At 36.9% G+C, this 12,330-nt stretch overlaps 1 protein-coding gene across 2 annotated transcripts in view; it reads left to right on the top strand.

Moving 5' to 3' along the window:
• LOC111861222 (coatomer subunit alpha) overlaps positions 1 to 12,330 on the top strand; it is a 79,724-nt gene that overhangs the window by 32,670 nt on the left and 34,724 nt on the right. Inside the window, exons 2-3 of one of the 2 annotated variants that reach the window (XM_023845617.1) lie at positions 4,561 to 4,708; positions 6,300 to 6,567. In XM_023845617.1, coding sequence (XP_023701385.1) covers positions 4,561 to 4,708; positions 6,300 to 6,567 — 416 coding nt within the window. Of the gene's footprint in view, positions 1 to 4,560; positions 4,709 to 6,299; positions 6,589 to 12,330 lie in introns of both variants that reach the window. The other variant, XM_023845616.1, reaches the window with a different exon arrangement.

Below are 12,330 nucleotides of genomic sequence, written 5' to 3'. Positions count from 1 at the left end.
TGTATTATAAAATGTGTTAAAAAACAATTTCAGTGAATGTGAAACTTTTTTGTTCATAAAAACAGGCTTTATTGAAAAGTTGAAAAGTTATGGATAGACAGTGCATTTATACTGAGATACTAAACTGATGTATTAGAACAACAGTATTCAGATGTGTGCCTCTATGTAGACTCTAGAGACACAGTATGCACTTTTTCATTGAGGGTTGATACTACGGTACTGACCTAAGTATTCCTTCCATTGCTCTAATTGATTTCATCTTCTTCTCCTATTCATAACTACCACCTACTCTGACATATAATGACAGCAAGTGTCTTGCTTTTTACATTTCCTTGTATATCATGAATTGATGTACGCTGTATGAGGATGAGGCGTCGGTTTTAATACTTGGTTATGAGGGAGGTAAATTGGCGTGAAAATTGAGTATATGTATAAGAACCTAATATGATTTAATGAAGAATGTTAAGATGCATCAGATATGTAGGACAGATGGCGAATGAAGAATACGTTCAGAATTTTAATACTAGTTGAAGTGTCATTACATGTCCAGTTATTTACTTCCTAACTTTATTACGTTTTAGTGTGAGAGGTAGGGTGTTTAAATGAATTGAAGGTCTTTTAGTGTATGAAGGAAGAGATCACATAACTAGTCCACTTAATTGGTTTATTAATAGGCTGTCAAAAACCTTGTTCATATGTGTGTAATAATTTGGAAATAAGATGAGACTGAGAATATTTGGAAGTGTAGCAAATAAACTTTATGAATCCAAGTTGTTTTCGTGCCATTGACAGTGGCCATGTGGTCTCAGACATCAAGATTGCAGGTTTGAATTCATGTTGGGTCTTGTGTAGGTAGAGAGATGTGTTGTGTCAGTCCCAAGGAGGCCCACCATATGTTCCAAGAATATAGTGTTTCAGAATTCTGTATCAGAAGAGGCCAGAGGATTGATCTGTAAATGAACAAACTCTCAGTCATGTTACTTTTGCATCATATCTCATATAAATAAAAAAATCTCAAAGGAGAACAGAAAGTGAAGATGCTCTTTTGATTGCATGGTATTTCTATTATTTTATGGAGATTAATATGAACTTTGGAAAAATGGGACTGATAATGTGGTTGGAGGGGATGGGAGTAGCCTCAGCTGTCACAAACTGTATAAGCACATTCTGGTGCAACTAGAGATGCTCTCCTGCTATACAGTCAGGTGTGTTCCAGGATAGTCCACTCAGACGATAACCACATCCAGATTATTACCACCTATTTCATGTTTCAATTGTGTAACCTGTGCAATTGAAACTGCAATGTGAAATAAACCTATTAATCATATATTAGAAGCCATGTTGTCAACAGGAGTGAGTCCAGTTTATGTTGTTTCAAGGTCTCTGCTGAAATGTTGCAGAAACCTCAGCTAATTAGTGTCATTTTTTTTTTGTTTACACAGAAAATCTGGGACAGAAAAATGTAAATAAATGGATCATAACTGTTTCTTTTTTGATATTTTACTGTTGCTATTAACCTCAAGGGAAATGTTGCAACTAATGAATGTTTAGGGTTACTGAAAAGAATGAAATGTATATAAATATTGGCTTCTGTAAATTTATTTTTATGGCATTAAAAAATTTTGCATATATGGTGACTTGGTGTGACCAGTTTCTTTTGCTGACAGTAAAAGTTTGCTAGTATGGAAACATTTGGAAATACAGAACTTTGATGGAAATAATATTCAGTGAATAGCTTCTATCAGTAAATTGCAAACAGAATGAAGAGCACATTATTTCTTAGTTTACTCTTTGATCCTGAAGATAGAGACAGTATGCTCTTCTAAATCATCAGGTTCTTTCCAGAATACATGGCTTTGCAACCCTGAATACAGGACTTTTCACAGTTACTGCTGTGAGAATCTCAAATTCAGCATACTGCGTATGGAATGCTTCAGAAATGAGTTTTTTATTTGCTACTTTCTTCGTAGTTTCCCCCCCCCCCATTTCAGGTGCATGAGAAATTTATTGTACTGATTCATTTTAATTTACAAGAATTTCCTCCTGGAAGCCTCCATATAAGTAGTGCAACACTGTACATAACAGTAATATGTTCAAGTAATGTAACTAAACAAACTGACTTGTCAGTTTTGAGACAGTTTGGTGTTGGTGTCTTTACAGAAGTGCATGTTTTGCAGACTGTTGTAACTTAGTTTAAATGGTGTCTTAATGTTGCAAAATTGATCCTGACTCCTGTTATATGAAACCTCTACCTCTCTCCTTAGTGGACAGAATTAGAATTGGTCACATGTTTTGTTCCATACACTGGTAGTATTTGTGGCATAAAATACACTTGAGAACATCATTGGTGAGGTGCTGATTTACAGTGGAGTATTAAGAACCAAGCAATCTCCATAGTTTCCTGAATTTCCGAGATTATCTTATATGTTAACACATGTCTGATTTTAAAATGGGTTTGTGGATTTTGTGCTGAGGTATGTGCAAGTTGTGATAAATAGGAACTTTGGCATACAACTGTTGCGGTGTTTCATAACTGATGTGCATCATTTTGGGATTGTAGTGTCTGGGATAGTGTGAATTTAAATTAGTTTTTATAACTGTAACAGTAGTTCAGAAACTGTGGTAAGATCAGTGAAAACTTTTCATAATGTTATATTTTAGCATCCTGTTGCACTGATTTTCATCCATGATATGTATGCCGTGTCCGTCTTGTAGTGCACTCAATTTCACCTGTTATTTCACAACATGTTTCGGCAACATAGTGCCATCATCAGGTGCTCCATTTACGTTAATCTATTGCATTGTTTGCCATTATATCATTGTAAAATTATTTAAAAAATAACAGGTGAAATTGAGTGCACTACAAGATGGACACGGCATACATATCAGTGAAAACTTATTTGGCCCTAAACATGTCTATCATCTGGGATGTGATGCTGTGTAGTCTGGTAGAAGTTAACTGACATTTCAAAGGAAATTATTGCCTCTCTTTTCACAATAAAAGGATAAGCCAAACAAGCAACCAGCAAGAAGCAAGTAGCAAGCTGAGTGGTACCCTGTTTGCTGCTTACTAAAATTTTATGTATATATAGGAGGTTTAAAAATATGTAGCCTCTGAACTTCCACTGAGATATTAAATTATATCCAGTACAAAATATTCAGTATTTGTTTCTCCCTCTTGGTATATATTCAAACCAGGGTTTGAAATGCTTATTCTGGAAGATCCAGACAGTGTGTTCAGGAATAAACATTTCCAGCTGTAATGTTCCTTTTTCTACTTTAAGAGTAACTGCTTAAATTCTCACTGTCCTTGCTGTCTGGTTTAATTGTGTGAATGCTCTTTACTGCTTGTCAGGCATGTCAGATTCCATTCAGGACTGTGTGACAAATTAGCATTTCTGATTTCTAAATTGAGATTTTACAACCATAAAATGGGAAATATTTTCTTAGAAAATAGAAATCATTGCTGTGCAAAGAAAGTGAGGCCTTGACTGAACCAGTGTATGAATGGAGGATGGATGGATGAATGAATGAATGAATGAATGAGTGAATGAATGAATGAAGCATTTAATAGACTTTGCAAGATATTTAGACACGTAATTGGACTGAATAATTGATTTATCATACCACATTTAACAAACCATTTCCAACTACATATCTTTGAACTAAATTGGCGAGAGGGGGGTGCTCTTGAATGGTGAATAGGTAAAGACTTGGATGGAGGTAGTAATGGTCTATATTAAGGTATACTACCCACGTTCTTGCCAGTAGAGACTGAGGAAAACATTGATAAGCTTCTGTCAGGATAGCCTTTAGCCTGGCCACGTGTTGCATTTATTATCTCCTAAACATAAGTCTAGAGTTAAAACTCACTAAATGCTTGGTGGAATATCTAACAATACAGAGTTAAGTAGACAACAAATTTCATGATAATAATAACATTCAGCCTAAATCTGTTAATTGTTAAGCAAGCAAGCAGGTACTGAGGTAGTGCAGAAAAGGAAACAAAATCAGTTACCTTATGTTGTCTTTATTTAAAGAACACTTTGCCCTCTTTTGAAGGGTTGAATGAAGTCTGTAAATTTAAGGTAATTTGGCAGTTTGCTAAATAAATTAACATCAACATAAATGTTGTGATGTTTGAGATGTGGCATCCTGCAGATAGAGGCAGCAGGTTCCTCTGTGGTGCTCATAACCATTTACCAAGCTACACTGTGTCACTTCCCACAAGACCAAAAACTTAATATGAATTGGTTTGAGAACCTTAAATCATATCATCTGCATAGACAAGAAGCTGATGAGACCCATTCTGTTCTAAATCCCTCATGGTTTTCTGGATCATCATTGGCTGAAATGTATGGTAAGCAGGCTGGCAAGACAGTTGTTTTAATATTACAGACATAACTTACAACTCATCCCTGCATTCAGAATAATGTCTCCCATTTTTTATTTAGCTGTACTATCTTATATATCAGTACCATAGAACAACTGTGATAATATAAATAAATTAGGCTTTATTACATTTCCTTCCTGTATTTCATTTTATTGTATTTTCCACAGCTTACACAATGGAGTGATTCAGTTGTGGGACTACAGAATGTGCACCCTGTTGGACAAGTTTGATGAACATGATGGTCCAGTTCGGGGAATCTGCTTCCATAATCAGCAACCACTCTTTGTGTCTGGGGGAGATGATTATAAAATCAAGGTTTGTGTTGGAAAATAATTTAAATTGTGTTACGTGTAATTTATTTTTGATCTGTATGAAAACCTAGGAGCCTGTGGTTACCTGGGCATTTTGCTGCAGTAGCAAAGAAAAGGAATATATACAGAATTTTGGAAAATAGGGACTCTTTGAACATTGAGAAGAGCTGAAAATATAATGTTAAGCTGGTTCTTAGGAGGAAAATAGTTGTGCAAATGGGAGATGGATTGAACTGGTTCAGGATCATGTCTTGTAGTGAGCTTTAGAGGGGTACTGTTGAGTGTTTTGCTGTGTCTGAAATGTGTTTATGTCTCTGTGTAAAGTAGTGCTGAAGGATTTGACATTACACATCTTTTCTATTAGTTACTGCTGTGGCACCACAGAGTGATTGATTTATGTACTACAAAGAAAGCAGAAAAAGCTGTAGGTGTAGACTGCATATGAAGTATGACAGTTGGTTACAGTCAGTGTAAAATCGTACAAGATGGAGAAAAATGGAAGAAATTAAAGAGGAAATAAGAGCTTTATTATAAAATAAAGAAGGCTGAGAAGACTGGACTTCACCAGAATAATATGTGGTATCATGACAAGAGCCTATTTTAGCATCAAGAATGTGATTTTGAATAACTTTATTTATATATGTATGTGTTGAATGAAATGAAACAATAAGGAACGTATTGCTTTTAAATTAAACTAACATAATGCTTTGCATCATTGGCAGATATCTGATTTTCTCTTCACATTAAGTTTTAACGGTGAAAGTTCTATTAGTTTGAATAAAAATGTATGAACAGCAACTTCTGGTATAACTAATAATGACTGTTAAATGTAAAACACTCCAGTGCCGTGTACAGCTAGAGGCTCCCATTCTAGTTAACCACTTCATCCAAGCAACTTTGATGATTGTACTGGATACTGAAACTGCATGGATAGGTTTTAATGAGTATTCTGTAAGCCACACAGTTATCCGACATGGAAATTCAGTGCTGTCTGATGATGGCAGAGCTACGTGATGACGGACATGTCATGGCGAAGAAGCTTTTGTGTCAACCTCTCTGGAACAACACCATTTATTCTTCCCTTCCAGATCTTAGAAAGTGACATTCATAGACGTAGTGGTGTCTGCCTTTCGAGAAGTATCAGGTTCACTTGTTCACATACTCTGAATTTTCACACATATTTCAAGCATTGACTAGTGAAAAGTTTGTAGTGGTTATCTTATGGTATATGTCAGTGCACACAGTATTTCAGAAGATCTGTCCTTTGGCTCTCTCCATTAGGTAATGGGTGTCTTCAAAATTAGTAGTGAGTACTAATTGTAGTACAGTGCAAATATGTGACACAGGTATAAAAAATACTATTGTTCTTGAAGAAAGCAGTCTTGTGGGATGTGGGGCCATGTAGATGTGGTGTTAACCGACGTTTCAGAGGATTTTCTTATTTTTTCCTTCAACCCTGAAGATGGAGGCGATACGTTCCTCCGAAACGTCGGTTAACATGACATCTACATGGCGCCACATCCCAGAAGACAGCTTTCTTCATAATCACCGCCGTGAAAACCTCAAATCTTACATACTATCGTTCTTGTTCGTAGGTGTGGAATTATAAACAGAGACGATGTATCTTCACATTGCTTGGTCATTTGGATTACATCCGAACCACAATGTTTCATCATGAATATCCATGGATATTGAGTGCATCAGATGACCAGACAATCCGCATCTGGAACTGGCAGAGTCGTACATGCATCTGTGTACTTACTGGGCATAACCACTATGTAATGTGTGCCCAGTTTCATCCTAGTGATGATATTGTGGTGTCTGCCTCGCTTGATCAGACCGTGCGAGTGTGGGACATTTCAGGTATAGCCAACAATCTGGAAGGTACGGGCATGAGCAGGCAGTTATTCTGGTACATTTTGCATGGGCATATAGGTACAGTGTCAGTGCACCAGTTGCAATAACGGGAAACTTTTGTACATATGTTACAGTAGAACCCTCTTATAAAATTCCTCTGGGTAGGTAGTGTACCGGTAATGTTCTCACCTTGTATTGGGAGAATGTGATTTGAATCCCTGTCATGTTATGGTTAGTGTGACTGAGCTTTTTTCGTGGTTTTCCTCAGTATCTGGGTAGCTGCTGAGATAGTATCTTCAAATAGTCCATAAATTTTTCCTTCGCAATTCATAATAAATCATATATAAACATCATGGAAACTCATTAAAGCATATAAAAATGTGACCATCGGGCATTAGCTCTTAACCAGTTAAGTCACTGTGTTGATATTTGAATACATCATTATCATGAAATCAGTAGGTAAAGGATTACTAGCAGATTACTTTGTCACTTTGTGTATGAATGTAGTAGAACTGCATCCACACTGTTACTTGTACATGAAGATGATTAAATTATCTTTAACATTGTATATTAAAACTCAGTTGGTATAGCAACACACTACGGGCTGGATGGCTGGGGTTCGATTCCTAGCAGGGGCAAGATTTTTCTCTTTTCTACAGTTGCCACTCTGACTCTTGGCTCCACTTAGCCTCCTGTACGATGCAGCACCATGGGTACCATGGGTTGTTTCCTCATGGGTAAAGCAGACGGGGCGTGAAGCTGACCACTCACCTCCATTTAGTGCTGAAATCAAGAATGGTGGAGCTATACCTGCACTCCCCCATGTATCTTATGGCATAGTGCTTAATTAGTTAAACACAGGGATAGCTTTACCTTTTTACTTGAAAGCCAAGAATTAACACTCATCTACAGTGTGTTCAGTTATGCATTTTAGCCTGAAGGTACCACTAAAATTTTACTTTTCGTTTCTTTAGTCAAGTGACAGATTATGCATTTGACATTAGTGTTAATTTAAATGCACACATCCTACTTAAATTGATAAAATTAAGGAAAAAGAATTATTTAATTAGTTAATAACTCAGTATTCCATTTGAGACTTTAAAATTTAATTATTTTGATTTCAAGCTTAAATTTTTGAGGTTATGTACATTATTTATTAGGAGGGTTCTATTGCACCTAGATGGTATCACAAATGTAAATAACACACAGTTAATTTATTAATGTTGCTTTAGTGTTGGTGTGTGCTCGTCTTACTGTTCTGAGTTAATAAAGGGCACATTATTTGTTGACTGGATTTCTTAGGGTCCACTGTAATTTTCAGATGTACAGCTTAATTAGATTAATGTTGTGGAAGGCTTTGAAGAGACTTTTGTCAGTGCCTAGCAGAACTGATTCAAGTAGGAAGTCAGTAAACTTATTTATACTGTTTGGGGTATGAAAGAATTGCTATATCAGCAGGTGCAATCAGTTTATTACTGTCTGTTTATAGATAAAATTGATTAGTAATAATTGAGGAATATTATTATTATCTGCTTCATACAAAATTTTATCCAACATTCTTCTCCCAAGTTTGGTTACATACAGAGATAAAATTATTTGGGATCAACAGCATAGACCTGAATATAATAGGTAAGACATTTTGCATTCAAAAGATACTAGAAAAAAAATGAGTGTAGGCTGAGAAAGTACCTTAACTATTTATAGACTTAAAGAAAGCTTATGAGAAAGCTATTGTAGACAGTGCTGAATGAATCTGGTATTATACCATGGAACTAGTTAGGTTAAATGAAATGTATTTAGATGAAACCTACTGTAAAGTTCATGTAGATGAACATATATCTCTACTGCCATGGTGAAGACTCTGTCTAAGACAGACCTTCTGTAACGTTCTGTAACATACTAGTTTTTGTATGGTGAGGGTTGTTAGCTCCCTACCCAGTCCCCACACTACCCACCTAACTGGTTATGCAATATATTTGCAGCTAACCTTCTTATCTGGAGCTCACCATTATGTGGTGGCAAGGAACTCAGTCATAAATGCTTTTAATATAAAACATCATCCAGCATTGTTTTCATTTAATGTAGGACCAATGGATGAAAAGTCTTGAAACTCTCCTTTCTTTTCACAGTATTTCCTTTTCAGCTTCCTGACAGCTCCATCCTCTTAGAAATAAAGCAGCTGATGAGTCATGGGCTTAGTGATAGATTAAAGACTACTTGCAAAAGAAGTTCTTTCAAAGAATGGTATCTGCCTGCACTGGAAGATGGGAGATTGTCATTTATATTTTTTTTGTAATTCACATTTGACATCTGTTGCTAATATCACCATACTGCATTTTGGCAACTCTGGCAATGTGAACATTGGTCAGGGAGAACTGATCAGATTGTTTTCTTCTGTACCATAATATTTATTTACATGTTCATCACTGACAAATCATGCAGTGAATGACACAGTATTCTTGTACAAGCTTGCTTGCTTACTAACTAGCTAACTGACTGACTGACTGACTAACCAACAGATGAAGTAGCTAGCTAGCAAACTAACTAACTAACTTTTCAATGAAATGGAGAAAAGTCCTTCTTGAGAAGCTTATAATCACTCATTTAGTTGTGAAATCCCTCTCCCTTTATGGAACCCATATGCTTGTTACCAGTGTTTATGATGCTTTGCTAAGCTTTTACCTTCATTTCTGTGCGTGTAGCTCCTAACAAGGCAGTAAAAGTAGTTGGGTAGCTTTCCACTGTAACAGCTTCATTATTCTAGTTAAAGAAGGATGCATAATTTGGTGGTCAGTCTGTCAAAGTTGATTATAAGATCAGCAGTTGTGAGTTTGCAGTAGCTATGTTAGATGTCTTGTTAAACAATATTATATTTGAGCATCCTGTTACACTCACACAATATATATGAGACAAACACCGTCTTAAGTGTAACAATTTAATTGTAGTTCTTTTTTCTTTCCCTCCTCCACACTACATGTTTCGGCCCTAAATGGCCATCATCAGGTGTGTATTCTTACGTAGCTGTTACACTGCCTGTTAAAATTTAAAATCACCAGTCTTTCTAATTGTATAAAATCTTTGTTAACCTACACGCATTAATTGATTTCTAAATTTAGCACTTTTTTAAAACTTTAATTCGAGTTAAAATGTCTATAAGATTTTTTTTTCCTTTTCTTTTTCAAATTTTGAAATTAAAATTTCTCAGGGTACATGCCCTATGTCTATAGTGCTGCAGCGGCCACTTCTTGTTTAATGCTGTTCAGATATTGCTCTGTGTAGGCTCTCTCTGTGTGTGTCGCTGCTTATCTTNGCGTGTAGGTTAACAAAGATTTTATACAATTAGAAAGACTGGTGATTTTAAATTTTAACAGGCAGTGTAACAGCTACGTAAGAATACACACCTGATGATGGCCATTTAGGGCCGAAACATGTAGTGTGGAGGAGGGAAAGAAAAAAGAACTACAATTAAATTGTTACACTTAAGACGGTGTTTGTCTCATATATAATGTCTTGTTAAACATTTCTCTTTTATTTATTTGAACTTAAGGTGGGAGATAAAAACTCTGCCTTGGGATAACAAGTTAAATCATTACCATTCTGCTGTATGCAAAGCAAAATAATTATGTGAAGTACACCTTGCATCATTGTTCCTTATAGTTAAGAATCCATCAGCACTGCGTGGTTTTCTGACCCTACTGAAAGGGAGGTGGGATTCTCTCAGATTCAGGGTACTAACTTTATTACACAAGGTAACAAAAATGTGTTGATTTTGAATAAGAAACTTATGCATTGTTCAGGTTCTATTCTGATAAACTTGTTCCAGGATGACATATTTTGACCATTTACGGTCGCATTTAAGTAACACTATGTTTCTCTGCTGGTGTTATATTCCACTGATCAGTTTAATTGCAGCTACTGTTGTGGACTGATTTGTTTTTATTATAACTCTAATAAAATGGAAGAAACATTGCTAAGTATGATAAAAATATGGTCAGCAAAGCTCACAGATCCTACTGCTTCAGTACCGACCGTGAAATATTTTTTACTGGCTGTAGGACTTTCGCTAGTGACCCATATAGTGAATGGTGCCACCAGTCTTCAGAGAATGAAATCAAGCCCATTTCTTTAACTTTTGCAATGTCTGTAAACATATTATATTACTGCAGACCTATGTGGTATTAGTATTTGATGCCTAATTTGGAGCTATGTTTCCTTTGGAGATGATGATGTTTGTAAGTTTGAGACTGAGGTCAGCACTGTAAAATGAAACACACTGCAAAGAGTAAGATGAAGTGACTACATATAAAGAATGTATGATAATAGGGTGATTCAACTTGCCCATGTTAATGGTGGATTGCTGTGTGTGTGTGTGTAAAAAAAAAAAAAAAGGAGAGAGAGAATATTCTACTGGAAAGATGGTATATTGTTTCTATAACTTTATCGGATATAAAATATTTCTGTTAGCTATATTCCAAATGGTACGTATTCATAGTAATATATATGGCAAAATACTTGCTGGGGTGGAGTCCTGCCTTCCTTAGACGTGTGTCATACGAGGAGCATTCCGTATATAATGCCTCCTATTTTTTTAATGAAAAGTACAACAGATACAGAAAGCAGAATAACACATTTAAATAGAGCAGGATTTCAGCTACTTACAGTAATTTTTCCACATAATCACCACCATTCGTTATGCACTTTTACCAGCGATGAACAAGAGCCTGTATGCCGCGCTCAAAAAGTCTGCGCCAGCATAGGCGAGCCACTCTCTTACAACTGCAATGACAGCATCGTTGTCTGGAAAATGTTGCCCATATAGTCCATCTTTCATAGGCCCAAAGAGGTGGAAGTCTGAAGGTGCTAAATCGGGGCTATAAGGTGGATGTGGTAGGACAGTCCAGCCAAACTTTGCAATGTGCGCAGTGGTCGCAAACTGGTAGCATTCAGAATTGACAGTCTCACCAGTCTCCAGGAAATCTAACAAGTCACACCCCGCCTACCCCAAAAGACTGTGCACATCACTCTCCTTGCCGATGGCTGTGTCTTGAACTTTTTTCGTGGGGAATCCGGATGTCTCCACTCCATGGACTATCTTTTGAATTCCGGCTCGTGGTGACACCACGTCTCATCTCTGGTGACGATGCTGTCCAGAAACTTGTCACCTTCAGCCTCAAACTGGTGCAAGAGGTTCTGACAGACTTCTCTTCGATGAGTTTTGTGGTCCTGAGTAAGCATCCATGGGACCCACCTGGAACAAACTTTGCGATAATCCAGCTTCCCCAACATCATTTCCAATGCATTACAGCCGTTATTAAGCCGTGCACTCAATTCCCTGGTCATTATCTGCCGATCTGTACAGATGAGCTGATCGAGGTGCTGTTCATTGTGAGGAGTGGCAGCTGAGCAGGGATGCCCAGGGCGTGTCTTGTCGTGCCCTTCACTTTTGCCACTGTTGAAACGCACTACCCACTGCCTCACTGTGCTGACATCCACTGTATCGTCTCCGTACACCTTTAGCAAGCGTCGATTGATGTCAGTGGGTGCAATTTGTTTGGCAGTGAGAAATTCAATAATACATCTCTGTTTCGTATGTACTTCTACGTCAGACACCATTTTGGTAGACTACTCTGCTGTCGCTATCTATCGCACGACAACCAAACTAACAGTACATTGGCGGGAAGGTTCAACCTTTACTACAACACCACCAACATCCAGCTCAGATGTTACATATTAACACAAAAAAAAAAATAGGAGGCATTATATACAGAA

This window comes from Cryptotermes secundus, unplaced genomic scaffold (genome assembly GCF_002891405.2).
Source record: "Cryptotermes secundus unplaced genomic scaffold, Csec_1.0 scaffold2310, whole genome shotgun sequence".
NCBI classification, from domain to species: Eukaryota; Metazoa; Arthropoda; class Insecta; order Blattodea; family Kalotermitidae; genus Cryptotermes; species Cryptotermes secundus.
Note: the sequence above shows the minus strand (reverse complement) of the source record. Positions and strands in the feature narration are given on the sequence as shown.